The following is a 25,191-nucleotide window of genomic DNA, read 5'->3' on the forward strand; positions in this document are numbered from 1 at the left end:
AGAAAAAAAGTCGTATTTTGAAAGATAGTATAGGAATCATTTAACAGAATGTCTGAGGGGTGAATCCTTTCCTAAAATGGGGGATTCTTGTCATCCAATTCTTGCCCCCACCTCTTTTTTGTTTGTATTTTATTGCCTGGAACATTGTCAATATGAAAATGTTAGCATATTAAATACCCACAAAGGATTACTTGAGCATTTGTTTTTATCCCGAGGAACTGAAATTCATCAACTGAGACGGTGGAAGTAGCAGTGAGAATGTCATTCGGTACAGGCTTATTAAGAAGTGCTAGGAGCCAAGAGATGTTGGTGCTAAGCTCTTCATTGACTGTGGCTTTGGGCAGAACATTTGGCCTCTTTAGAACTTAAATTATTCATAGTTCTGTAAAGTAAGGGCTCGAATGAATGTCACCCTGTGATTTCAACTTCTGAGCACTATAGACACTGTCTGAAATGCAGAGTGAGACGGTCCCCACCCTCAGTAAGCACGTGTGCTTTGTGCCAGCACCCACACCCTCACCCCAGATTTATTTTCACCTAAGTAAATTCCAAAAGTAATTACGTTCTTGTTGCATACAAAAGAAAGTCCAATTGGGAAATATACTTCCTGGAAAAGAAAAGTCTCCCTGAATCCCACCTCCTGGGAGACAATCATTCTTAAAATAGGCATGTAATTGTCTAAGCATTTCTTTGCATATACCGTCTCAGTGTCACACTGAAGCTTAATTTTTTTTCATGTAATTACTGAAGCTTGATTTTCTTTTCGTGTTAAGAGTTGAGATAATGAGTCCTCTCTGTATCATTACACAGAAACCCAAAGAACCAAGTTGTCTGCAATTGAGTCCTGTCCGACTTCCAGCGACCCCACGTAGGGCTTCTCAGGTTGTAAATCTTCATGTGAACAGGCAGCCTCATTTTCCTCCTTCGGGATGGGTGATGGATTTAAACCACTGGCCTTGGGATTAGAAGTTCGTTGCTTACCCATCAGCTCCACAAGAGCTCCTCAGTACATGCACACCACTGTTATCAAGTTGATTCCAACTCTTTCTGAGGCTAACTCTTTCCGGGAACACATAACCTCATCTTCCTCCCACAGCCGAATGGTTGGTTACCTGACATCGCCCCCAGGGCTCCTTAAAAGCCAGATTGAATTCTGCCATCACAGAGCATACTAATTACTCACCAGCTGTTAGACTGCTTCTGCAATCACTGTACTGTCCATTTCCATACCAAATAGAAGCTGGCTTTTAACTGAGGGTAGGGGAGAGGAGCAAAATATTGTCAGGCCAGCTTTTCTATAATACAAGTAATGTTGCCACCAGAAATCGACTGGTTGTCTTGTCTAATAGTAACTGATCCAGTAAAGATTTAGCTCCTCATCATCTCCAAGGCTTAGAGGTTTGTTTGATGGCAATGAGTTGGCTTTTCCTTCGTTTCCCAACAGTTTTATTGGCATATAACTCACATATCATACAATTCATTAGTTCGGTCACACCAAGAAGAGTTTGTACAATCCTCAGTTTTAGAACATTTTCTTCCTTCTTGTACTCATTGTATTAGCTCCCCACTTCCCCCCAACCTCCCCATGGAGCTGTTAGCTAGTTACTGTCACTGTAGAGTTGCCTATCCTGGATTTAACATAAAAACAAACAAAACAAAACAACCCAAACCAAACAAAACTTTACAATAATAACAAAGGAAAACAGATTAAGAACCTTAAAAAGAAAGCAGAAAATATTAAAGAACTAGAACAAATTTAAGTGGGCCAAAGGGAGATCAAATGATAAGGTGCTGAATTTTAACCTAATTGCATCTTCAGCAGTCTACTTTCCAATGTGTTCTGCATGTTAGCCAGGCTACTCACATCCCTGGTCCATGGTTAGAGGGGATTCACCAGGGCCTTAATCTATGTGTATGTCCCTTCACTTTTTGTTTTGTAAACACGGAAACCGCTTTAAAATGGGTCATAAAGGAGATCAGATAAGATACTACATTTTGACCTAACTACGTCTGTCATAATCAACTTTACAATCTTCTCTGTCTGATAACAGGACTGTTCACATCCGTCAGCTATAACTGGAGGGGAGTCACCGGAGGCTTCATCCATGTATGGACCCTGCAAATAATTTTGGCCATCCGCTGTCATTCATAGGCTTCTGCAAACCAGGTGTCTACAATTTAATTGCTGAGGTAGTTAGTTTATTGTGCCAGCCTGGCTGATAAACACATGTGGGATTAATTGAAGGGCAGAGAGATAAATGACTTGGTAAGCCTCGCCTTTCTTGTCTCTCGCTCTTGATGAATCAGACCAGTATGCAGCTGCCTTGCTTGTCTGTGCCTCAATTTGCAAACTACACTACCTGTGGGACACCTAACTTGTGGACTGTGTCACTCTAATTTGAGGTCCCTTTAAGACCTGCCTCGGCACACAATTGGAATTTACATCTCTTGAGCTGGGGACTGACTGTTGGTGACCTGCCTTGCTGTTTGCTGCCTGTGCCGGGATAGCCTGAATCTCTCTATAGAGGACTACCTGGCGGCCCTCAAGACTTGAAGGACTGCCAGTGTCTCACAACTCTCTCATGGGAGTGAGTTGCACTGAGCCATTTGTACTGCATTATAATTTAACTGTTCATTTCTTGTGTTATATATCTATTTATCTGTATATAATTTAACTGTTCATTTCTTGTTATTTATATATATATATATATATCTGGTTTTGTTTCTCTAGAGAACGCTGTCTAACACAATTGCTGATGCCATTCCCTCCTTTACATTTGGATTATATTATTTATAGTCCTTGGATCACACAGGCTGGTGTGCTTCCTCCATATAGACTTAGTTGAAGCCTCACTTACTTGGCTGCTTGTTTGAAAACAAGCTTTTAAGACCCAGGTGCTATTATTTCTTATAGCCAGACACCATGTAGTTTCTCCCATACTTTGCCGTAGCCCCCATATCCTCAGTGATCTCTTCCTGAGGGCAAGCATCAAGCAGGGCCATGCTGTATGAACTAATTGCTCTTAGACTGGGGCTAGAATTGTGTGATCCCCAAATTCCAGCAATGAGTTTTCTTGAAGCAATCCCAGAGCTTGAAGAATGTGCACTGCTGAGGTATTGTTTCAGAATGTTTTCTGATGCATCCTTAAAAGTGCTGCTCCTATACGCTCCACTTCTAATTTTTCAGATTTTGCTGCTTCACAGTTATGTGATTAAAAACAATCTGTTCTTAATTTTAAATATTTACTCTAGAAATGTAGCAGTGGAGTAATGTAGTTGACTTTCAAATTACAACAAAATGATCTTAGTGTCACCTGTAGCTTAGCTTTCGCTGTGCGCACAGCAGTTTCAGCATTGTTGCTGGAAGAGAATGATAGGAAGCTTTTGTCATATGGGAAATCTCAGCTACATCAGCATTGTTTTATATATATCTATATATATATATATGAAATAAGCGAAATCTCAGGTACATCAGCATTGTTTTATATATATCTATATATATATATGAAATAAGTGAAATCTCAGGTACATCAGCATTGTTTTATATATATCTATATATATATATGAAATAAGCGAAATCTCAGCTACATCAGCATTGTTTTATATATATGGGAAATAAGCGAAATCTCAGCTACATCAGCATTGTTTTATATATATGGGAAATAAGCGAAATCTCAGGTACATCAGCATTGTTTTTTATATATGGGAAATAAGTGAAATCTCAGGTACATCAGCATTGTTTTATATATATGGGAAATAAGTGAAATCTCAGGTACATCAGCATTGTTACTATATATATATAAATGTCAGCTTCTGGTGAATAAATTACCTTCTTGGTAAATGATTATTGATTTACCAGGCCTGCTGATTTGAATTTCTCTTCCACAACATAGACTATCTTCGCTGTTGTTCTAATAGCTTATTCAACAGGTTGTTGCCACTGCTGCTGCGGTCATGCGCTGTCCCATTGGGTCCAGCTGGTGAGCAACAGAAAGCAGCACTGCCCTGCGCTGCCCACCTTCAAGTCCTTCCGCTTATTTGAGGGTCTTCCTCTTTGTAGCTGCCCTTTGCCGAGTCCCGGTGGTGCAGCGGTTCAAGGGGGAGACTGCCGTCTGAGACGTTAGCAGTTTAGACCCACCAGCTGTTCTGCAGGAGAAACATGAGCTATCCTGTGTTCATAAAGATTTAGCACCTTGAAAATCCCCTGGAAATATTTCTCGGTCCCATATGGTTATTGTTAATTTGGAATTTGCTTTATGGCACTGGGTTATTTTATTTATTTCTTGGCTGCTCTTAACCATCTTGTTTGAAGATCTCTGCTAAGTAGATGACAAGGAAGTTCCAGAATCGCTTGTAGACTGTGGGCTTGGACTTTGAAGAATTATGAAGAAAGTAGTGTGCTACTGTCTGAACACACAACTTAAGATGTGACACAAACTCTGTGTGCTTTGACACGCAGACTGCAGAGTCCTCACTGTTTCTGCGTGTCTAGTGTCTGATGGACAGGAGGGAGGAGTGAAACACTGATCACACCACGGTCAGAACACAAGTCAGCGAAGGGAGGGGAGAAAGAGGAGCTGTTACCAAGGAGTTCAAGAAGAAAGAAGATAGTTCGAAGCAGATTGTGGGAGCAATTGTATGACACTGCTTGATAGGGTTGAACTATGGAATATTATGCTATCTGTAAGAGCTCCTAATAAAATGATTTATAAATAAATATAAAATTATATCATGGGGTAGGTAAAATTTGAGGACTTCCTTGATTGATTGAATTATTGAATTGTATGACGTGGATGAAGTGCTAGTAAAACGTTTTTTTTTAATGGGGGAAAAAGTAAAAAGAACTTTTAGTAAATCATTTTCTGGATGAAGTTTTGATTGTAGGATTCACAGTTTTGACAGGTCTGAACACTCTTTCATCTCCAATGTAAGCCTTTGAGAGGCTGGCATTCTTTAATAACAATCCTATTATTTAAAATTGGCCTCTACATGCTTGGCTCATGACGGTTTTAAATACATTTTAAAGGTTTTGTTTTTCACCCTGGTGTGATGGGGTCAGAAGGGGCAGAGTTGCTGCACTGTGTCTCCAGTGTTGTCCCGTGCGTGGCTAGGGGTCAGTGAGGGATGCCATGTCTTGTGGTGGGGTAGCCATATGGCCCTCTCTCTGTACTGGCTGCTTTGAGCACGGGAATATTTTCCTCGGGTCTGGGTGGGACAGGACGTGCAACAGAGCAGCAAGAGGAGCAAAGCAATGAAGTCCCCGGGGAATACCAAAAATAGACTTTGGCGCCAGGGTATGTTACCCCATCCGACTTGACTGGAAAACACTCCTAAAGGTCAACAAACATACCTTGAACTATTTATAGGTTTTTCTTTGTTGTTGGTGGTTTTGTTGTTTTGTTTTCTTGTGATGCTTTGTTTTGCTCTGTCTTGTTTTTGTGCATATTATTATCTCTGCATGTCTATCTAGATAAGATATGTAGGAGAAACAGTCTGGAGGAGAAAACAAGGGCATCGACAGTTCCGGAGGGACATGGCAGAGGGGCTTGCAGGGGACAGGAAGTGGGTGTTAACAAACCCAGGAAAAGGGAACAACAAGTGATCTAAAATCAATTGCAAGGAGGGCGTAGGAGGCCTGGTAGGGTTTCATCAAGTATAATGTAGCCAAAAGGAATTACTGAAACCTGAATGAAGGCCAAACATGATAGTGGGACAAGAGGAAAGTAAAAGGAGGTAAAGGGCATGTATAGAGGTCTAAATACAGGCATGTACATATGTAAATAGATTTATATATAATGATAGGGAAATAGATCTACTTTGAGGTGACCAGACATCTCACTTTTGGTGGGACAGTCCCGATTTTTAACAATTTTTCCCGCGTCCCACGGAATTTTTTAAAAGTCCCGATTTTTGGAAAGAATGTATGACAAGCTAGGGTATGCGGTTTTCGACTGCCATGTGGCTATTTCGCCAGCATATGAGTTTTATCAATGGTGTCTCACTGGTGTCTCGCTTTACCAATGTTAAAATCTGGTAATCTGGTCACCTTAATCTACTTACATATATTTATATGTTAAATATCAAGGTAGCAGATGGACATTGGGCCTTTACTGAAGTCCTCCCTGAGCACCATCAGCTTTCTTCACCACATTTACTTATGCACCTGCTTTGTCTTCAGCGATTGTGTCGGGAAGGTGAGCATTATAGAATGCCAGTTCAATAGAACAAAGTATTCTTGCATTGAGGGAGTACTACAAACAACTGTCTTACAAAACACTAATGCATGATTGTTTATAAAGTAGTATTGAAGAAAGCATGAAGCTTAGCCAACCTGAATATTAGCCGAGGCACCCAATTTTACCACAAAAACTGCATACAAAATGTGCTGTCAAGCTCCCCCTGTGGCCCATGGATCAGTGCCTTGCTTCAACAGTGTTTGAACAGACCAGATCCAGGGACTCCCTACCTTCGACCTCTCTCCACTTTCCTTTCTGGCATGCCACATTCGGGACCATCTTCTTGGCCATCCTCTCTTAATGGGGCCAGCTAACACTTTTATTTTGTGTGTGGTCACCTCCAAACCGACATGTTATGAGCTCTCAGATCCGTCAGGATTTTTCTGCCGAAGCTGAGGCTGGCATCCACTGTCTGGTCAGCCTGCCTCTGAGGGCCTCTTACACCTACCTCTCTTTGGGCTGCTGTTTTGACTGTGACGATGTGGCCTCAGAAGGCGTGGGGCACTTCTTCCGTGAGCTGGTGAAGGATAAGGGGGAAGGGGCTGAGCGTTTCTGGAAGCTGCAGCACCAGTACATTGACTGCGCTCTCTCCCAGAATGTGCAGAAGCCCCCCAAGATGAATGGGGTGGAACCTAGACGCCATGGAAGCCACGCTGACCCTGAAGAAGACCCTTAACCAGGCCCTTCTGGACCTCAATGCCAGGGGGATCCGTTCACCCAGACCCCCACCTCTGTGACTTTCTGGAGAACCACTTTATGGACAAGGAGGTGAAACTCATGAAGAAGATGGGAGACAACCTGGCCAGCCCCCAGGGCAGCCGGGTAAGGATCTCTTGGAGAGGCCCACCCTCAAAGACGACTAGGGGCCTGCGGCACCCACCCACCTGCAAGGGGCCCTCTGCCTCCCCCTGCCCAACCGGCCCACCACCCAGTGCTACCGAGCCCCTCCCCAAAGCCGGGGATGGAGTGAAAACAATAACACAGCATCCAAAAAAAGACTGAAAAACTCGGCTCATACACGAATATATAGGGTACTTAGTCAATTAAAAACCAAACCAGATTTAATATTCCCATTTATTATTAGTTTCTTATGTATATTAACCACCCATTTCTCATTTCTCCCTTTTCCCTACTTTTTTTTTGCATTGTTTTATTTCACTAGACTTCCAAACAGCTCTCTGTCCATAAGAGACAGTAACTTTGTATAATCGTATTGCTACAAAACCTTCTGGTTGGCGGACACTCATCCCTTCGACATCTTCAAGGCTGGATAGATCAGACAGGGATGCTCTTGCTTGCTTCCTGGAGAGCCCTGGGGTCTGTTCCTCTAAGTTATCTTCTTCATCATCATCATCATTGTCATCTTCCTCATCATCCTCATCCTCATCATCTTCAGTAACTGCTGAAGCTAGGTCACTTTGTACCTGTGCCAGTGTGTCAGGTCCTGAGGTTCGGTCTCGGTCCATAAACTGTCCTGGAAATGAAGATACGGTACCAGAGGGGGCTGTGTAGTTTGAAAAAAATGAATGTGCAAAAAGATGCTGGAGGTCTGGAATCTTGAAGAACTCAGACTGCTCGTGTCCATGTTCTCCTCTGAACCAAGTCCATGATGGCACAGGACCAGGTCTACCAAATCTTCCTTCTCATGGCAAGTATCAATCGGGACTGAAGGAGTTTCTGGTAGAGAATTTTGTCAACTATTCTGGCTGTTGTGAAAAATGGGAGCTGGTAGAGAAAGTAAACAGATTATACAAAGAGAATGAAGAAAACCAAAAGTCACATGGCAAGCGGGTGCAGCTGCAGGACGAGGAGGAGGACAGCCTGTGTCGCATCTGCATGGACACCGTCATCGACTGCGTTCTGGTCGAGTGCGGGCACATGGTCACCTGTACCAAGTGTGGCAAGCGCATGAATGAGTGCCCCATCTGCCGGCAGTACGTAGTGCGCGCCGTGCATGTGTTCAAGTCCTGAGGCCCAGGAGGGTACCCAGATACTCCAGTGCACAAGGACTGAAGACCCACTGTTCAGAAGCTGAAGCGAGTTTAGACGTTATTTCTACTAGTTTGTATGGTGAGCTTTCTCTTTAAGTTGTGGAGACACATTGGTCCACGCCCCAAGCCCATCTGTTGGTGAACAAGCTGAGTTCCCTGGGGTCTGTTGGACTAATACCCACCCCTTGAGGATAGGCTATTTCCAACCTGTCAGTATCAGCTCCTGCCCTCTAGAGGGTGCCCCTCTTATTTCCTGTTACATCCTGTTTGTAACTTAAATGACTCAGATGCTTGAATTTTCAGTTTCCAGAGTGGCCTCCATGGTGTGTGATGAGCAGAGGTCCCTGTGAATGTCCACCTCACTGCTCTTGTATATTGTAAATGCTAATACTTGATGAATGTAAGTTTCCATTGTTGCTATTCCTGCATTTAATCATAATTGGGAACAAATGACATTCTATAGACAACTGCCAGGGCCTTAGACTGAACAGGTCCATTTCTGTTCAGGTTCAGCTTTTGTAGCAAGGGCTGTATTTAGCTTTCATTAGAGAAGTATGTATGTGTGTGTGTGTTCAATTCTTTACTAATGTGTAATCCATTTACACGGTTTTGTATAGAGAAAGTGTATTTTCAGTGCTACCCACTAGTTAATTTCAGTTTAGGAATAAAATTTGACTTTGAAAGAAAAAAATAACCCTTCTGGTTGTTTGTAATTTTTGTTATACAGAAGATCAGAATCTTTATGGTTTTTGAACATATCTTACCCACTCTAAAGTTTTAAAGAAATTTAGCCTTGAATTCTTATTGTATAAAATGGTGTTCTTCAACATGGCGTATGTTTTTAAATGAGCACTGACGTAGGGGAGCCTTAGCTTAATTGTCCACCTAACTAGTCAGTGGCTTCAGCACGATAAAATAACCTCTGCACATCTTAGGATAAAGTACGTGTTCGTTCTGAACTCTGCCCTACTTTTGACAGTACGAGCCGTCACTGTATGAGCCCTCGTTGTGCAGATCACTGGTGGTGGCTCCACACCACCCTTTGCTCCCTGGGAGGAAAAGGCATGGTGGTCAGCCAGTGAACCCTTGCTGGGCATGTGGGCGGGTGGGGATCCTACTCTGTCTGATAGGATTGTTGTGTTGGAAGCAACTCAGCAGCACAGAAAATATCCACTTTATTTTTCCAAAGGATTAAAGTAATTTGAGCAGGTTAAAAAAAAACCCTTTTCAGATTTAGATTGTATTGAAGTTTTAGATCTATACACAGGTATTTAGGTTTAGGTTGTACAATGGTACCTTTCATGTCTTGTCCTGAGTCCAGGGCATGTTAGTTTAATTTCCCTTGGTAAATTTAATTTTGAAAATAGGTTTTTTAAAAAAGGAGTATTTATTTCTAGTTCGTTCCTACTTAGAAATTTGTGTATACTACTTTTATGAGTAGGCTATGCTATTTTTTTAACCTGATTTCCTTGGAAGATGAGATTTTCTTTCTTTTAAAAAATAATTTTATTAGGGACTCATACAACTCATCACAATCCATACATACATCAATATACATACATCAATTGTGTAAAGCACATTTGTACATTCATTGCCCTCATCATTCTCAAAACATTTGCTCTTAAGCCACTGGCATCAGCTCTTCATTTTTCCCCTCCTTCCCTGCTCCCTCATGAACCCTTGATAATTTATGAATTATTATTTTGTCATATCTTACATTGTCTGACATTTCCCTTCACCCACTTTTCTGTTGTCCATCCCCCAGGGAGGAGGTTATATATAGATCCCTGTAATCAGTTCCCCCTTTCTACCCCACTCGCCTTCCACCCTCCAGTATCACCACTCCCACCACTGGTCCTGAAGGGATCATCTGTCTTGGATTCCCTGTGTTTCTAGTTCCTATCTGTACCAGTGTACATCCTCTGGTCTAGCCAGATTTGTAAGGTAGAATTGGGATCATGATAGTGGGGGTGGAGGAAGCACTTAGGAACTAGAGGAAAGTTGTATGTTTCATCGTTGCTACACTGCACCCTGACTGGCAGAAGATGAGATTTTGTATGTAAACTTTGTAACCTCTCTGAACCCTTTTATTGTTTCTATTGATTTTCAGCTGATTCTGCTGATTATTCTAGCTACATTAATGTTTCTTCCAAATAATTACATACTTATTCATTTATTCTCCTTTCTAATTGCAATGGTACCTTTTCTAAAACAAAACAGTGGCATTAGCTTACTGTATATACTCGAATATAAGCCGACCTGAGTATAAGCTGAGGTACCTAAGTATTACCTGGGAAACCAGAAAAACTGATTGACTCGAGTATAAGCCTAGGGTGGAAAATGCAGAAGCTATTGGTGAGTTTAAATGATCAAAACAAATGAAAATAAAATTACTGAAAATGGAGACATCACTGGGGTAATGCATTTAAATATTTATTTAAAACAAAAAACATAAATAAAAGGACAAGTCATTTAACATTAGTAAACCAGCACAGTAAGTGGAAAATAGGTTCAACAAAAACAATAAGTTACCAACAATGATACCTTAAGAGTACTATTCCCTGAGCTCAATCACCAACCAAGCTAAAATGTAGAATTAAAATCCTTCAAAACAGGATTCCTCCTCATCATCATCCATATCCCAATGCAGGGCTTCAGCTGGTGTGAGGTCATCATAGACGCTGTCCTCACTGAGATCGCCGTCATCACCATCACTGCTGTCATTTTCATGCAAAGTGCAGTCTTCACTGCCATCCATAGCATTACTAATACTACATTTCTGGAAGGCACGTGGCACCATGTCTTCTGGAATGTCTTCCCATGCCTCTCGAACCCACTCTGCTATTAACTCTGTGTCAGGCTTCATGAGATTTCCTCCTTTTGTTGGTCGGGCTTGACCAGATGACATCCATTCATGCCACATTCTTCACACACAGTCTTTAAAAGGCTTATTCAAAGATACTTCCAGAGGCTGCAGTACAGATGTAAGCCCACCTAGAATAACGGCTAGAGTAACTTTACTAGATGTTGCCAATTTTTTATGTCATCCGATAGGTGGGCTCTGAACATATCCCAAACAAGTAACGATGGCTTTTTCTTTTCTTTTTTTTTTCTACTTTAATGCATTTATTTTATAATATTTTTTTTCCTCTTCTTTTATATTTTATTAGGGACTCAAACAACTCTTACCACAATCCATACATATACATACATCAATTGTATAAAGCACATCCATACATTCCCTGCCCCAATCATTCTCAAGGCATTTGCTCTCCACTTAAGCCCCTTGCATCAGGTCCTCTTTTTTTTTTCCCCCTCCCTCCCCTTTCCCCCCTCCCTCATATGCCCTTGGTAATTTATACCTCGTTATTTTGTCATATCTTGCCCTATCCGGAGTCTCCCTTCCCCCCTTCTCTGCTGTCCCTCTCCCAGGGAAGAGGTCACATGTGGATCCTTGTAATCAGTTCCCCCTTTCCAACCCACTCACCCTCCACTCTCCCAGCATCGTCCCTCACACCCTTGGTCCTGAAGGTATCATCCACCCTGGATTCCCTGTACCTCCAACCCTCATATGTACCAGTGTACAGCCTCTGTCCTATCCAGCCCTACAAGGTAGAATTCGGATCATGGTAGTTGGGGGGAGGAAGCATCCAGGATCTGGGGGAAAGCTGTGTTCTTCATCGATACTACCTCACACCCTAATTAACCCATCTCCTCTCCTAAACCCCTCTATGAGGGGATCTCCATTGGCCGACACTTGGGCCTTGGGTCTCCACTCTGCACTTCCCCCTTCATTTAATATAATATATATATACACATACATATATACATATACACATATATACACATACATACACACACTTATATCTTTTTTTTTTTTGCATGATGCCTTATATCTGGTCCCTTGGGCACCTCGTGATCGCACTGGCCGGTGTGCTTCTTCCATGTGGGCTTATTTGCTTCTGAGCGAGATGGCCGCTTGTTCACCTTCAAGCCTTTAAGACCCCAGACACTATCTCTTTTGATAGCCGGGCACCATCAGCTTTCTTCACCACATTTGCTTGTGCACCCATTTGTCTTCAGTGATCCTATCATGGAGGTGTGCAGTCAATGATATGATTTTTTGTTCTTTGATGCCTGGTAACTGATCCCTTTGGGACCACTCGATCACACAGGCTGGTGTGTTCTTCCATGTGGACTTTGTTGCTTCTGAGCTAGATGGCCGCTTGTTTATCTTCAAGCCTTTAAGACCCCAGTCACTATCTCTTTTGATAGCCGGGCACCATCAGCTTTCTTCACCACATTTACTTGTTCACCCACTTTGGCTCCAGCCGTTGTGTCGGGAGAGTGAGCATCATAGAGTTCCAATTTAATAAAAGAAGGTATTCATGCATAGAGGGAGTGTTTGAGTAGAGGCCCAAGGTCCTTCCGCCACCTTAATACTTGACCTATAAATATAGACACAAAGATCTATTTCCCCAACCTCCTATATATATTTGCATGTACATGTCTTTGTCTAGACCTCCATGAATGCCCTTTGACTCCTAGCTCTTTCCTCCATCTCCCTTGACCTTCCTCCTGCCCTACTACCATGCTTCATCGCCACCTGGGCTAGAGTATACCTCTTCTCTAAGCAACCTTACCCTTGATCATTTCCCACCAGGCCTGCCACTCCCCCTTCTCTACCATTTGGGGTCCCATGTTTTTCCCTTGTCCCTGGGTTTGTTAACACCACTTCCTTACCCCCCCCCACCCCCCCACCCCAAGTCCCCCCGGAACTGTCGGTCCCGTTGTTTTTCATCCAGATAGTTCATCCAGCCTGTCCTATTCAGACAGACCTGTGGAGTCACTAACATGCACGAAAACTAGACAGAGGAACACAAAGCAACAGTATACAACCAGACAACAAAACAACCAAAACAAACAACTGAAAAAGAACAGAACAAAACAGTTCACAAGAGAAAAGCTTGTAGTTAGTTCAGGGATCTTTGCTGGCCCTTAGGAGCGTTTTCCAGTCCAGTCTGTTGGGGCACCACACCCTGGCCCCAAAGTCCACTTTCAGCATTCCCTGGGGACCTTGCCACTCCATTCCCTTGCTGTTCCGCTGCACTCCCCCAGTGATTTGCCTCGGTGTGGTGGGATCAGGTCAGGTGCAATTCCCACACTGTGTCTCCGGTGCTGTCCCCTGTATCGCCCTTAGTCACTGAGGGGCATCATGTCTCATAGTAGGGCCAGCCATGTTGTTCTCTGTGGACTGGCTGCTCTACTCAGGAACATCATCATCACGGCCTGGTGGGCCAGGCTGTGCTCCACTCTCTCCTCCTGCCCCTTCATCTGCTCCCGTGTGCTCTGATCAAATATGTCCGATGGCTTTTTCTTTAAGGCTGCTCCTGGTCGTCGGTTCCAAATTTCTTCCAGCCATTTTTTGTTCCGTCTTCATCCATCCAGTGTTTAACATGTGCACGCACAGTAATTCTTGGTGGGAAATTGATCTTTTTAGACAATGTCTTTCTTTTAAAAATGACAGGACGCAGCTTAGTTTCATTAGCTAAACATGATAGAACAACTGTAAAGTGTTTTTTGTTTTATTTCCTGTGGCTTTGAGAAAAATGTTTTTTCTCCTAAACTTGCCACAGTTTTGTTGCTTGGAAGATCAAAAGTCATGGCAGTTTCATCCATAGTCCCAATATCTGTCAGGTCATAATTATAAATCCTTCTTTGTTTGTAATAAATGACTGGAATGACATAATTTTTTCTTCACAGTCTTGTGGCAATTTCTGGGAAATCTTTATTCTTTGTCTCAAACACAGTAGGCCAAACCTATTCATGAAGTGGGTATACCATCCTGTTTATGAAGCAAATTTTTCAATGCCTGGTGTTTTATATTTGTCATCCTTAGCCATTTGTAGAGCACGTATGCATATTCCCACGCGTGTTATGCAGTAACCATTTTGAAGACACTCCATAACTTGTTTATGCAATTCACTCTCTAGAGCTCCATAAAAAGACGTTAAACCACGACGAGCTTCTTTAGCTTTTGGAATCTGTTCCAAGTCAGCTTTCATTTTCCGCCCCACTCTCACTTGCCTTTCATCAACACAGAATTCCCTACTTGCAATATTGTTATTGCTCTCCTCTGCTCTTGACACAACCTTCATTTTGAAACCAGCTTCATATGACCAGTGTTTCTGTTTTGGTTCAAGAGTATCCATTTCTAATAGGGTAAAAAAACAAGACTTTGAAAAATAATTTTCATGGTAATGCCCCTCCCCCCTCCCCCAGATATATTAGCCAGGAGTAGGGGGGGAGTCTGTGCGGGTGGGGGATGCAGGATGTGAATTAACACAGAGACCAGAGGGGAGAGACGGAGCGTAGCCACAGACACATCCTTATCATTTCAGCTGCTGGTGTAAGTGAATCACTACGGGTGCTTCTGCGAATTGGAGCCCTCCATGTCATAGGATGGCTCTGATAGGTTAAATGTGAGTAAACAAACATTCAAAGCCCTGCAAGTGTCAGCGGGGCTTTGAATGAACAGCGGAGGAACGGCAATCACTCACGAGATAATGGGCGCTCATCCCATTACCTTGGGAGGGCCAGTGAGATGTTACACCTCGCTGGGGGTACCACTGACCTGTATATAAGCCGAACCCCAGTTTTTCAGCACATTTTTTGTGCTGAAAAACTTGGCTTATTCACGAGTATATACGGTATATATTTAAGCATAATCCTGGCTGTCATTTAGATAGATGAGAATATAGGCATTTTTTCTCTTTTTTATAGAAAAACTTGGTTCCTTTCACCAGCTTCTTTATATATTTTTTCTGCTTTATAAAATCCATTGAATGACTCGTTTTCATTCTTCTGTTGCTTTACCATGAAGATGTTTAAGGATTTTTTTTTTTTAGATAGAAAGTTTAGTTATCTTTTGTGGGCTGACTGATAGTTGTTTATTATTTTCTGTATTCTAATACTACAATTCAGATTTGGATTTCTTCTGATCAAAATATCATGGAAGAGAATTTGCACATTTTCAAATATTTTGGTGTTTACCTTTATGATTAATTTATGTTTCCTTGCATTATCACCAACAAATAATTGTCTGTATCATTGTGACATTTTAGAACTTTTAAAGGTTTTTTATGGCCTTATTATAGTCTTTTAAAAATTTATGTTGCATGAGAATAAAGCACATATATATTTTGTCACAATATATTTATACACATATAAACATACACATAAAATGCAAACTTGTTAATTATATTATTTCAACTCTTGATATCACTACTTATGAGGGATCGAATGATGGAGAGTAAGGATTTTATCCCTCCCAATCACAAAAATGGTTCTTCTCAATAGTGTTGCCTTTAATTTTTTCAGATGTTAATATTATGAACTATGTGTTTTGAAAATGATGGTAGGTCTTTGTGTACATTTTTGTTTTAATTCTGTAGTTCTCTCCGCAGCCACCATTCATTTAAGAGTAAGGAGTAGAACCTATGGTTAAATCACCTGCGAGGTATCACAGGAGGACGTGGCCCTAGATCTGAGGTTTGCAATAGAAAAAAGATTTGAATGGCTTGGGGTAGATGCGTCTTCCAGATAAGACCAAAGACTTAGAACAAACAAAGACTGCTGGTAGGATGAGGTGTAAAGTTTATATGGACTAATCTTGCATGTTCAGATTCTCATATTCCCTTATTCTATCAGCTCAAAGGAGTACAATAACTTGATCTAATGCACATTCTTTGAGTTTCACATTTCATTCGGCATACTTGGAGGGATTGGTGGAGTTTGATAAGCTCTCCTCCAGGCGGTATTTTCAGTCTGTTAAATTGTCATCAATTTAGGACTTACTTTCCTGAAGCACTATTTCCTCTCTTTCCACATTACCCATCCTGTAATACCCCCATCTCCCACTCAGTACATTTTCCCTGTGTACGTTAAGGAGGTGAGATGAAAATATATCACACATGAGCAGATGACAGTGTCGACTGGTCTCTACAGTACAGTTGTCCCTCAAGAAGCCAATAGAGCGCCGAGTGACACAGTGCATTCACTGCCCCCCCCCCCATATGTTAGAGCACCTGCGGTCACAGGCCTGTGATGATGTGGGCGCCAGAGCCGTCTTTTGAGTGGCATCGATGGCTTTGGGGAGGTTAGCCCTTCAGCGGTGGTACTTTTAGAGGCAGGGAAGTTTTAGAGAGCCCAGGATTTTGTGACTTTTATAGAAAACGTGTTTTTTTTTTTTTGTTTCTACTCCTAGGGGACTCCTTCTCGCAGTTCCGGTTTGCTGAGGAGAAAGAATGGGATGGTGAAGCTTCAAGCCCCAAACAGGTAAGATGAAAGTTCGCCGTGAACTCTGACAGGCCCCTTGAAGGCTCACACCTCTTACTTTCTGATGAGATAGCCCACGCATGGAAAAGAACCTGATAATGCGCGTACAGTTTATGCTCAGTCACCTACCTTGTCTGGAACATGGTCAGGGGGTCGCAGTGATGCCATGTTCAATTTATACTTTATATTTGTGTGAAGAACTCATGCAAACTCAATGGCAAGGGGAAAGTTTATAGCTTAGGATTTTGCGTGGATTACTTTGCTGATTGACTCTCTGTTTCGCTACCCTATTAACCACCTCCCTTTAAAGTTAAAAATCCACCCACCCCAACATAGTTTTTGGTGTTACCTGAGAAAATACTTAATCCTCTTCATAAGATTTAAGCAACTCTCCTCGAATTGGGAGAATAAAGGTGCAAAATGAGGACAAAACTCCATAAAAGTCCTCCAGTGAATCCATAAACTCCAGTTTGCTTTGTGTATATTCAATATTATCTTCACATGGTGTTCTGATTATTTTCCAAAAAGAGTTTCAGGGACATTTACCATATATGATATATAAGTATACATGTACACATATTTTAAAAATAATTTTATTGGGGGCTGGTACAACTCTCATCACAATTCATCCATCCATACATAGTGTCAAGAACATTTGTACATTTGTTGCCATCACTGTTCTCAAAACATTTTCTGTCTACTTGAGCCCTTGGTATCAGCTCCTCATTTTTTCCCCTCCCTCCGCCCCCATGAATCCTTGATAATTTAAAATTACTATTATTTTGTCATGTCTTATACTATCCGACGTCTCCCTTCATCCACTTTTCTGTTGTCCTTCCCCCAGGGAGGAGGTTATATGGAGATCCATGTAATTGGTTCCCCATTTTTATCCCACCTTCCCTCCACCCTCTGGTATTGCTACTCTCACCACTGGTGAAGGTATATTTATTTTTAATGTGTGATAAAAATCCCATTTTTATTATTTTATAAAAAGTTGCACAATGATTCTTTGAAAGCTCATGTGAACTCATTTTAGCTTTTTGACAGTTTTATTGATAATTCACAAATCCTAAAACCCAATAGTTTAATCACTAAAAAGAATTATGCTTTTATCACCGTAGTTTTAGAACATTTTCTTTTTTGTTCTTGTACTCGTCGTTGTTAGCTTCTCGTTTTCCCTTAGTTTCCCCTGCCATACCCCTCAGAAACTATTAGTCCAGCTACCCTCTTTATAGATTTACCTAGCCTGGATTTCATATACAGAAAAACACACAAGACAAAAAGGAAAAAGTCAACCACAATAACAAAATCAAGGAAAACCTCATTTGAAAAGTGCAGAAGATACTGAAAACTAAAACAGATTTAAAATGGTCAAAGGGAGATCAAATAATAACGTGTTAAATTTTAACCCAGCAGCATCTACAACAGCCCTCTTTCCAGAGCACGGTGTCTGAGAGCACGGCTGTCCCCATCCTTGGGCAGCAGTCAGAGGGACTCTTCAGACACTGCACACATGCAGGCCCCTTCCAGTGGGCTGTGGGCTTCCACTGGGATGCGTAGCTTTCCGCAAACCAGGTGCTCACAATTTACCCGCTGGTAGCATAACGTCCTCCAGTCTTAAGATTTTTATTATTTACAATCCTTGGATCATACAGGTTAGTGTGCTTTCTTCCCTGTGGACTAAGCTGACATCCAGTTAGTTGGTTGCTTGTTTTAAGACAAGCCTGTACCCAAACCCTATTCTTTCTGATAGCAGGGCACCATCTGACTTCTTTACTACGTTTTGCTATAGCCCCCATCTCTTCAGTGATATATCTTCATGAGGGAGAGTATCGGCTAGGGCCACAGACTTGAAGGTATTATTACCATTTAAAATGAATGAAGAATAGTGGTGACTTGCGATGTGTTCCTTGATAAGGGTGTGTGGGTGTGTAAATCAAACCATTTGCCATCAAGTTAATTATGACTCATGGTGACCCCATGAATGTCAGCGCGGTTTTCAGTGCTGATTCTTCTGAAGTTCATTGCCAGCGTTTTCTTCCAAAGCACCTGAATGTTGACTGGAACCTCCGGCCTGCTGGCTGTCGACAAGTGTGTCAACTGTGCACACCACCTAGGGATTTCATGTCCCTCACTACTGCCTGTCAAATGATTACAGAGAGACTCTGTGCCCAGCTTCAGGGAAGTGACTGAGCAACAGGCCAGAAAAGTATGGCACTGGCCTCTCCGTTCTACTCTGTAGATGTGTTGCAAGAGGCCCCTTTTACCTCTGGGGGCCGACTTTACATTTAATTGTTCAGGAAGGACACTGGGTTATCATACACACCACAGGTCGGGAGATTGCTTTGTAAAACTGATGGCCTAATGCTTTTCAAAGGGTTTGTTTATGTGATGTAGAAAAAATTGGGAATTAGAAAAATTTGCCAGAAAAGACATTTGCTTGAAATACAGTGTAGAATTCTAGGACAAGTTGAAAGTAGATAAACTGAAGAAAAAGTAAAAGTCAAAAAACTTGTATTTCACTTTAGATCCAGGAGTAGAATTTTTGATAGACCATCATTCCCTTATATATACATATTCTCTCTCTCTCTCTCTCTCTCTCTCTCTCTCTCTCTCTCTCTCTCTCTCTCTCTCTCTCTCTCTCTCTCTTTCTCTCTCTCTCTCTCTCTCTCTCACACACACACACACACACACACTTTCAGCTGAAATTTGTCATTTTTGCTGTGAAAGTAACTTCTCTCATTACACCTTCCCGATGCCTGGGCGCGACAGGCAGTGATTTCTGAATGGCTGGCGTTTGAAGCGCACACTCTCAGGCCCCACAGAGATGCAGCTCTGAGTCAGACCTGGGAACCTCTTGAGAGGCTGCTGGACTGATTCCAAGGTGCTGTCAGGTTTGGGTACCTTTGTTCTAAGGCGTCTGTGGGTTGGGGGTCCCAAATGCGTACAGTTGAGCACTGTGACTTCTCAGGAAGCTGCACAGGTCTGAGTAACGGTTGCTCTTTTCCTGCAACGTGGAGTTTACAGAGGTTCTTACCTGACTGGAGACTGAACACCATCTGGTTCCTAGCCAGAGAGGAACATGGAAGGCAGATTCTCGGCCCTCGGACAGGGTTCAGTGCACACTGATGACAGAGGTGGAGGGCTTTGCTCCATGGTCTTGGCTGATGTCTTGCTCGCAGCCATCGGGCACCCACGTTCTTTCTGCACCCTGACGCCCCCCACTGTCTCTCCCACAGATGATGTTGGCTGGCTCCTATGTGTTAGTCTTGCAAGCCAGTCCATCTTCTCCAATTGGCGACCATGTGGATATAGGGGCCCCAAATAACCCTCCATTGAAAGTAAATAGCTATGTGAGTGATAAGGTCAGACGCTGTCATAGTTACTATTCAAATGACACAGTACTATCTGGAAGTCACTTCAGCTAGCTTTCATTTATTTATTTATCTATTTATTTATTTATTCATTCATTTATTCAGGCTCTAATCCTGTAGGGGACAAAATGGGTGAATTATCTTCCTTCCTGCCTTGGCCCAAGTTTATGAAAAAGTTGGATTTGCGTGGCAGGTTCTGAGCAGGAAGAGCCCGGTGTGGCTTGGGTGTCATGGAGGCAGTGCGATGTCTCCGGCCTTGGGTGGGCATGGGCAATGTGCCATTAGGAGAGTCCGCTGAACAGAACCAAGTCAGAATGTGGTTTACAAACAGAGCCATTCCGTGTACCCTTCGGCAGTCTTGGAAACTTTTCTTTGGGACACGGTGAAAGGTAGCTTTAGTTGTACTGATCTGTAATGTTCTGGGTCTTCGTGTTGAATGTGATGCAAAAGAGGGCAGAGAAGGTGTGGATGCTTGTACCCCAGCACTGCTCAGTGGGTCTTCTGGAGTGGCTAGCAGGGATCACAGGGCTAAAGTTCTCACCTTTCCAGGGGTGGGTAGTCACAGTGTAGTTTTGCAAACACCTTGGAGGGAGTTGTGGGAAAGGTGCGATTTCCTGTGTATTGGCGCCGTCTCCCCCATGGATTCAACAGTAACTCCCAGCAAAACTTCCTAGCGAGTTAGGGAGAATTTGTCCAAACTTAATAAAAAACAAGAAGAGGACATGCCGATGTTGATCACAGCCCTGAATGATCTGTGTTCAGGACTCGGGAATGACATGAGAATGCTTCCCACTTTTCCATCAGAGTTTTTCCGTTTTACTTTCTATCCTGTTCATAAATAACTTTAACCCCACCTCCCACCCCGTACACAGTTTTTTTTTAATCTTAAGTACGGTTTCCAGCGGAAAGGAAAACATTGGTGCTGCAGGGCTGCTTTCCCCACGAGCGAGCCAGCTACCGAGCTCCAATTCCAGAATGGGAGGAAGTAGGAGTGCTCGCTCATTCCTTCAAGCCCTGTGCACGCCTGTGTGGTTAGGGTAGGTCTGGATTTAGGTGCAGAACCGACAGGGATGGCTCTCCACTGCGAGTCAATGTGAATCCATCTACCACAGCCACTCCTTCTCCAAGAGTAGGCGACCACTGGGTTTCCCTCTGTCTTGCAGTCTGTGGCCCTAGCTGGGCCTTGGTAGACATTAGGTAGGGCTCGCCTCTTGTCGGTGAGGTCATTGTGACTGCCTTTTAGTTTAGCTTTCTGTTCTTGTTGCTTTCTCTTGGGTGGCCAGGGCACCCAGGAGACGCTGTTCAGGGACAGTGATCGGTTGGGTTTTGAAATGGTATCAGTTTATGAGGTCTGCGTGTTGATATGACTTTATTTCTATGAATGGGAAAGTCATCAAAGGAAGCTTTTATCATTGGCCCGACACCCAGTCCTCTTGGGTAGAGATCAAGACACTCCCCTTAACCTTGCCATTTGGTTAGAAGAGAAGCCGACCTAAGCAGCTCCTCTGGCTATGCCTGTCAGCTCTACTTCCTCCTCTTGGCAAGGCCAGCATGAGGGAGGGAGGGAAGGAGGGAGGGAGGAGGAGGAGGAGTCCATTCAGATTCCATTAGATGCATAGATTGTCTTGTAACCTGCCAACCATCCCACGAGCCTCCAGTTGACAGGTCAGTAGCGTCTCCTGTGCAGTCCGCGTGTGAGGGGTGCCTGGACACGGCTGCCCCTCTGCAAGGTGAGGTGGGCCTCAAGAAGGTAGTTTTACTGCTCTGACAGTGGAGATGACGGGCGTTATGGTCATCTCAAGGGCGACCGAGGGCTGTGACACTCTCCGGGCCAAAAGAAACCCCAGACAGCGGATCAGGGGACAGTTGCTTCCCCTTTTGCATTGCTCCTTTATTTCCAGCGGGCACATTTCTTCATCTCCTGCACGTTCTCGTTTTCCCCTCCAGAATTCGGCCCTTTACTTGGACTGTGAGTCACTGCTTCAAGCTCTCCAACAGCTGCCCCTCTCGCTCCGACTCAATGTTGCCGCGGAATTGGTCCAGGTAAAAACCCAGACCGCCCTGGGTGTGAACTGGTGCCGTGGGGGCGGGGGCGGGGGTGCTGGCCAGGGGCTGAAAGGCGTTCCTCCACAGGGTGGTACGGATGCTCAGCATTCCCTTGCTGCAAGCTGAGCGGTCTGTACGTTTCATTCACAGAGAATGAAATCATTTCACAATCTTTTTTGCACTAACTTATTTGAAGGACGTTTCAAAAGATCAAATGGAATGGAATCGAGTGAAAGAAACGTCAAAGTATAAAATCTAGCTCCCAGTTTACTCAAAACATTTATGTGCCTGGTTCTGTGTTGGGCACGGCTGAGCAGACCAACGTGGATCTCGCCAGCCCGAGCGTGTCAGCGCTTGGGAAGAGTGGACGGTGGTCCAATGACCAACACGCACGGGCCCTCGGACCTAGCACTGCCAAGGGCTGGGCAGGGTCCCGGGAGAGCACTTCATGGGTGAGCGGGATCTTCTCTGGTGTGCTGAGGAGCGGCTTTCCTGAAGGGGGGGAGGGGGGGGCGATCGATCAAGGAAGATGCAAAGCGCGGAGACCATCTGAGCTGAATGCAAAGGAAAGGGATCCCACGAGGTGTGCATTGGGCATCCTCATGTTGGTGAGGATCATCGTAAAGAACATTCCGCTGCCCAGTGGAGAATAGCTGGGGCGGGGGGCGGGGGCGTGTGTGCATATAGACAGGTATGAACAGGCCGGCGTAGAGGAGGAGGGAAGGCAAGTTAGGTTATTACATGGGTGCAGGGGAGGCGTACACACTGGGGCAGGGGCTAGAGGCATGGCAGTGGTGCTGCATGCCGAGTGGAATTTTTATGGAGAGGTGGAACTAATGGCCCAAAGCAGTGTCCCTCAGAAACTGAGGAAGCGTGGAGATCAAAGAATCCCAGGTTTTTCCTGGTTGTGCCAACAACGGCAGGAAGGGCAACATCTGGACACGGAGTTTGTGCCTCTGAGAAACCAAGCAGAAAGGCCAGGCCAATGGGCTTGCTGATCTCCGCGGGCCTGCCCCCGGAGCAGGGCTTCTTAGCCGTCGCTGCGGGGGCATGTGTAACTTGATGGAACAACGGAGAAATGTGTACCAACAAGTCCTTTGCGACGTGGAATTGGCATCAGAACACTGAGCAAGGCATGGGCACTGTTGGCAGACTCTTCTAGGTCTTAACCTCCCCTAAGGGCAGTCGCTGCCCAGACTGCTACAGGTTTTGTTCTGAACTTGTTACAAACATATGCAGAATCATGTTTTCTGTGGGTCTTGGGGGTGGGAGTGGGAGTGGTGTGGGTGAAGCCATTTCCTGCTCAGTGCGTTTGCCCCTCCTCTCCCCTCCCCTCCCCATCAGAGCATTTTAAGTGCATTGAACAGATCTGATTTGCTAGTTACCTCTTGGTGACTGGTATCGGTTTTTAAGCTAAATCATAGATTTAAATATAAATGCCAGCAGAGCCAGGGAATTGCCAGTTTTCAGGCCGGCGGTGGAAGACACGGCCCTTTTCCTCACAGCTGCGAGATAGGTGACTCATCACCAAGGTGGGGAGAGAGGCAGAACTTTGAGTGAGGTCTCCCACATTTAGCTGAAATTCACGAGGGGTGCAGGGTCGGGACGGAGCCGATGAACTTCACTCTCTGAGCGTCGCTGCTGTGAGGGCCGTGTTAGCCTTGTACGTGTGGATTGATTGTACTTACGCATCTGTGGCACGATTGACAGCTTTGTCTCGGTGATTCTGTTTCTTTTTCAGGCCACAGTTCCTTTAGAGCTTCCTCAGGTGAAACCAAAGAGAAACAATGATGGCCAAGGACTCGGGATGCCCTTGAGAGGGACCCTGGGGTCTGGAGGGAGGGGGTCTGCATCCGAGCTGAAGACTCCTGCCAGCCCGTGTGTGTCTTTGGGTAGAGAGGGTTCCAGACCAGGGCCTCTCGCGGCCTCTGCACCGCAGCCAGCCGCAGCCGACCTCTTAGAAGAAGAACTTGACCTGCTGCTTAATTTAGATGCGCCCGTCAGAGGAGGAGATGACAACATACCACCCGATGAGACATCTCAGGACCTGAAACCGGAGCCAGACGCCACGGTGGCCCAGGAGGAGGAAGGTAGAGCTGTCATTTCAGTCCCCGTCCTCCTTCACCGGGGTGTTTGGTGAGAATGGCCCCACCTGATCTGCCCGCATCTCTGTTGGTGTCTGACATCGATCGGGCGCTGTCCACTGACATCTATTTCTGGGCTCCCCTCTCCGCTTCCCCCCGAGCTGACCTTTCCAACAGTGTCCCTCTCACTCACTATGCCGAGCTTCCAGAGCGGCAGCGGGGTTCATTTGCAGTATTCAACCTGGGGCTGGAGATTGAACCTCCGCTCAAAAAAATGCATTAAGATACTTGTAGCCCCCCAGCCTTTTCAGCAGACCTTTTAATCGACTGTGCAGGCCTGTCAACAACTCAGCATCATTTGTTTTTGTGTCCCTATCGATCTCACTTGCGCGTGTTTTGGGATGGGGTGGTCAGAGACGCCTACGGCCACTCCCTGAAATCACCTACCCCCCCACCCCCCCGCCAGGAGAGCTAAAAACTGAGCCCTTGATTTTGAAGAAAAAATAATAATAAAACGAAACAAAAACCCCGAACTAGTAAACCATGAAATTCAACTTTAGAATAGTAAAATCTCCACCCCATTTATTAATTTGTGTAGCTATTCTTGTCTCTTCCCAGGGAGTCGCAGCAATAATGAGAATGCTTCCCCTTTGTTGTAAGGGACGTAATAACTAGGGCTGAATTATATCATGGAGCTGACCCTGGGGCTGAGACGAGGCTGCTAAACATTACTTTTATTTCCCCAGTTCCTGCAAAACTGTCCGCAGTGGAAGAGAAGAATGTGGGCACCGAGCCACCGAGTGCGCCTCCGAACAGCGTCACCGAGGAAGAGCTTGAAGACTGGCTGGACAGCATGATTGCCTGAAAACCCACACTGGTTGCCTTGCAAAGAAGGGAGCAAGGCCGGGCTACAGGAACACCTGATTCACAAGATGCCCAGAGCCCGGCTGTGAGGACAGGTAGCAAGCGCTACCTCTGGGTTTGACACCATGTTACATCTGAGAGGCTTGTTCCCCAGTTTAGAAACTGAATGAATTTTCTTAAGGGCAGGAGATGCTGCTTAAGAGAATATATGCAAAGAACAAGGCACAGTAGAATGCTGGTCTGTGGTCTGATTTTTTTT

General features: G+C 44.2%; 1 protein-coding gene and 1 pseudogene across 1 annotated transcript in view; both read left to right on the plus strand.

The window, feature by feature from the left end:
* AVEN (apoptosis and caspase activation inhibitor) overlaps positions 1-25,165 on the plus strand; it is a 185,533-nt gene extending 160,368 nt beyond the window's left edge. The window contains exons 3-6 of the mRNA XM_075530707.1: positions 16,494-16,564; positions 21,886-21,981; positions 23,726-24,074; positions 24,815-25,165. Of these exons, the coding sequence (XP_075386822.1) occupies positions 16,494-16,564; positions 21,886-21,981; positions 23,726-24,074; positions 24,815-24,933 (635 nt within the window). The 3' untranslated portion in view covers positions 24,934-25,165. The remainder of the gene's footprint in view (positions 1-16,493; positions 16,565-21,885; positions 21,982-23,725; positions 24,075-24,814) is intronic.
* Positions 6,933-8,843, plus strand: LOC142426095 (E3 ubiquitin-protein ligase RNF34 pseudogene; annotated as a pseudogene).
* Positions 25,166-25,191: the final 26 nt, after the last annotated feature.

Source organism: Tenrec ecaudatus, chromosome 14 (genome assembly GCF_050624435.1).
Source record: "Tenrec ecaudatus isolate mTenEca1 chromosome 14, mTenEca1.hap1, whole genome shotgun sequence".
NCBI classification, from domain to species: Eukaryota; Metazoa; Chordata; class Mammalia; order Afrosoricida; family Tenrecidae; genus Tenrec; species Tenrec ecaudatus.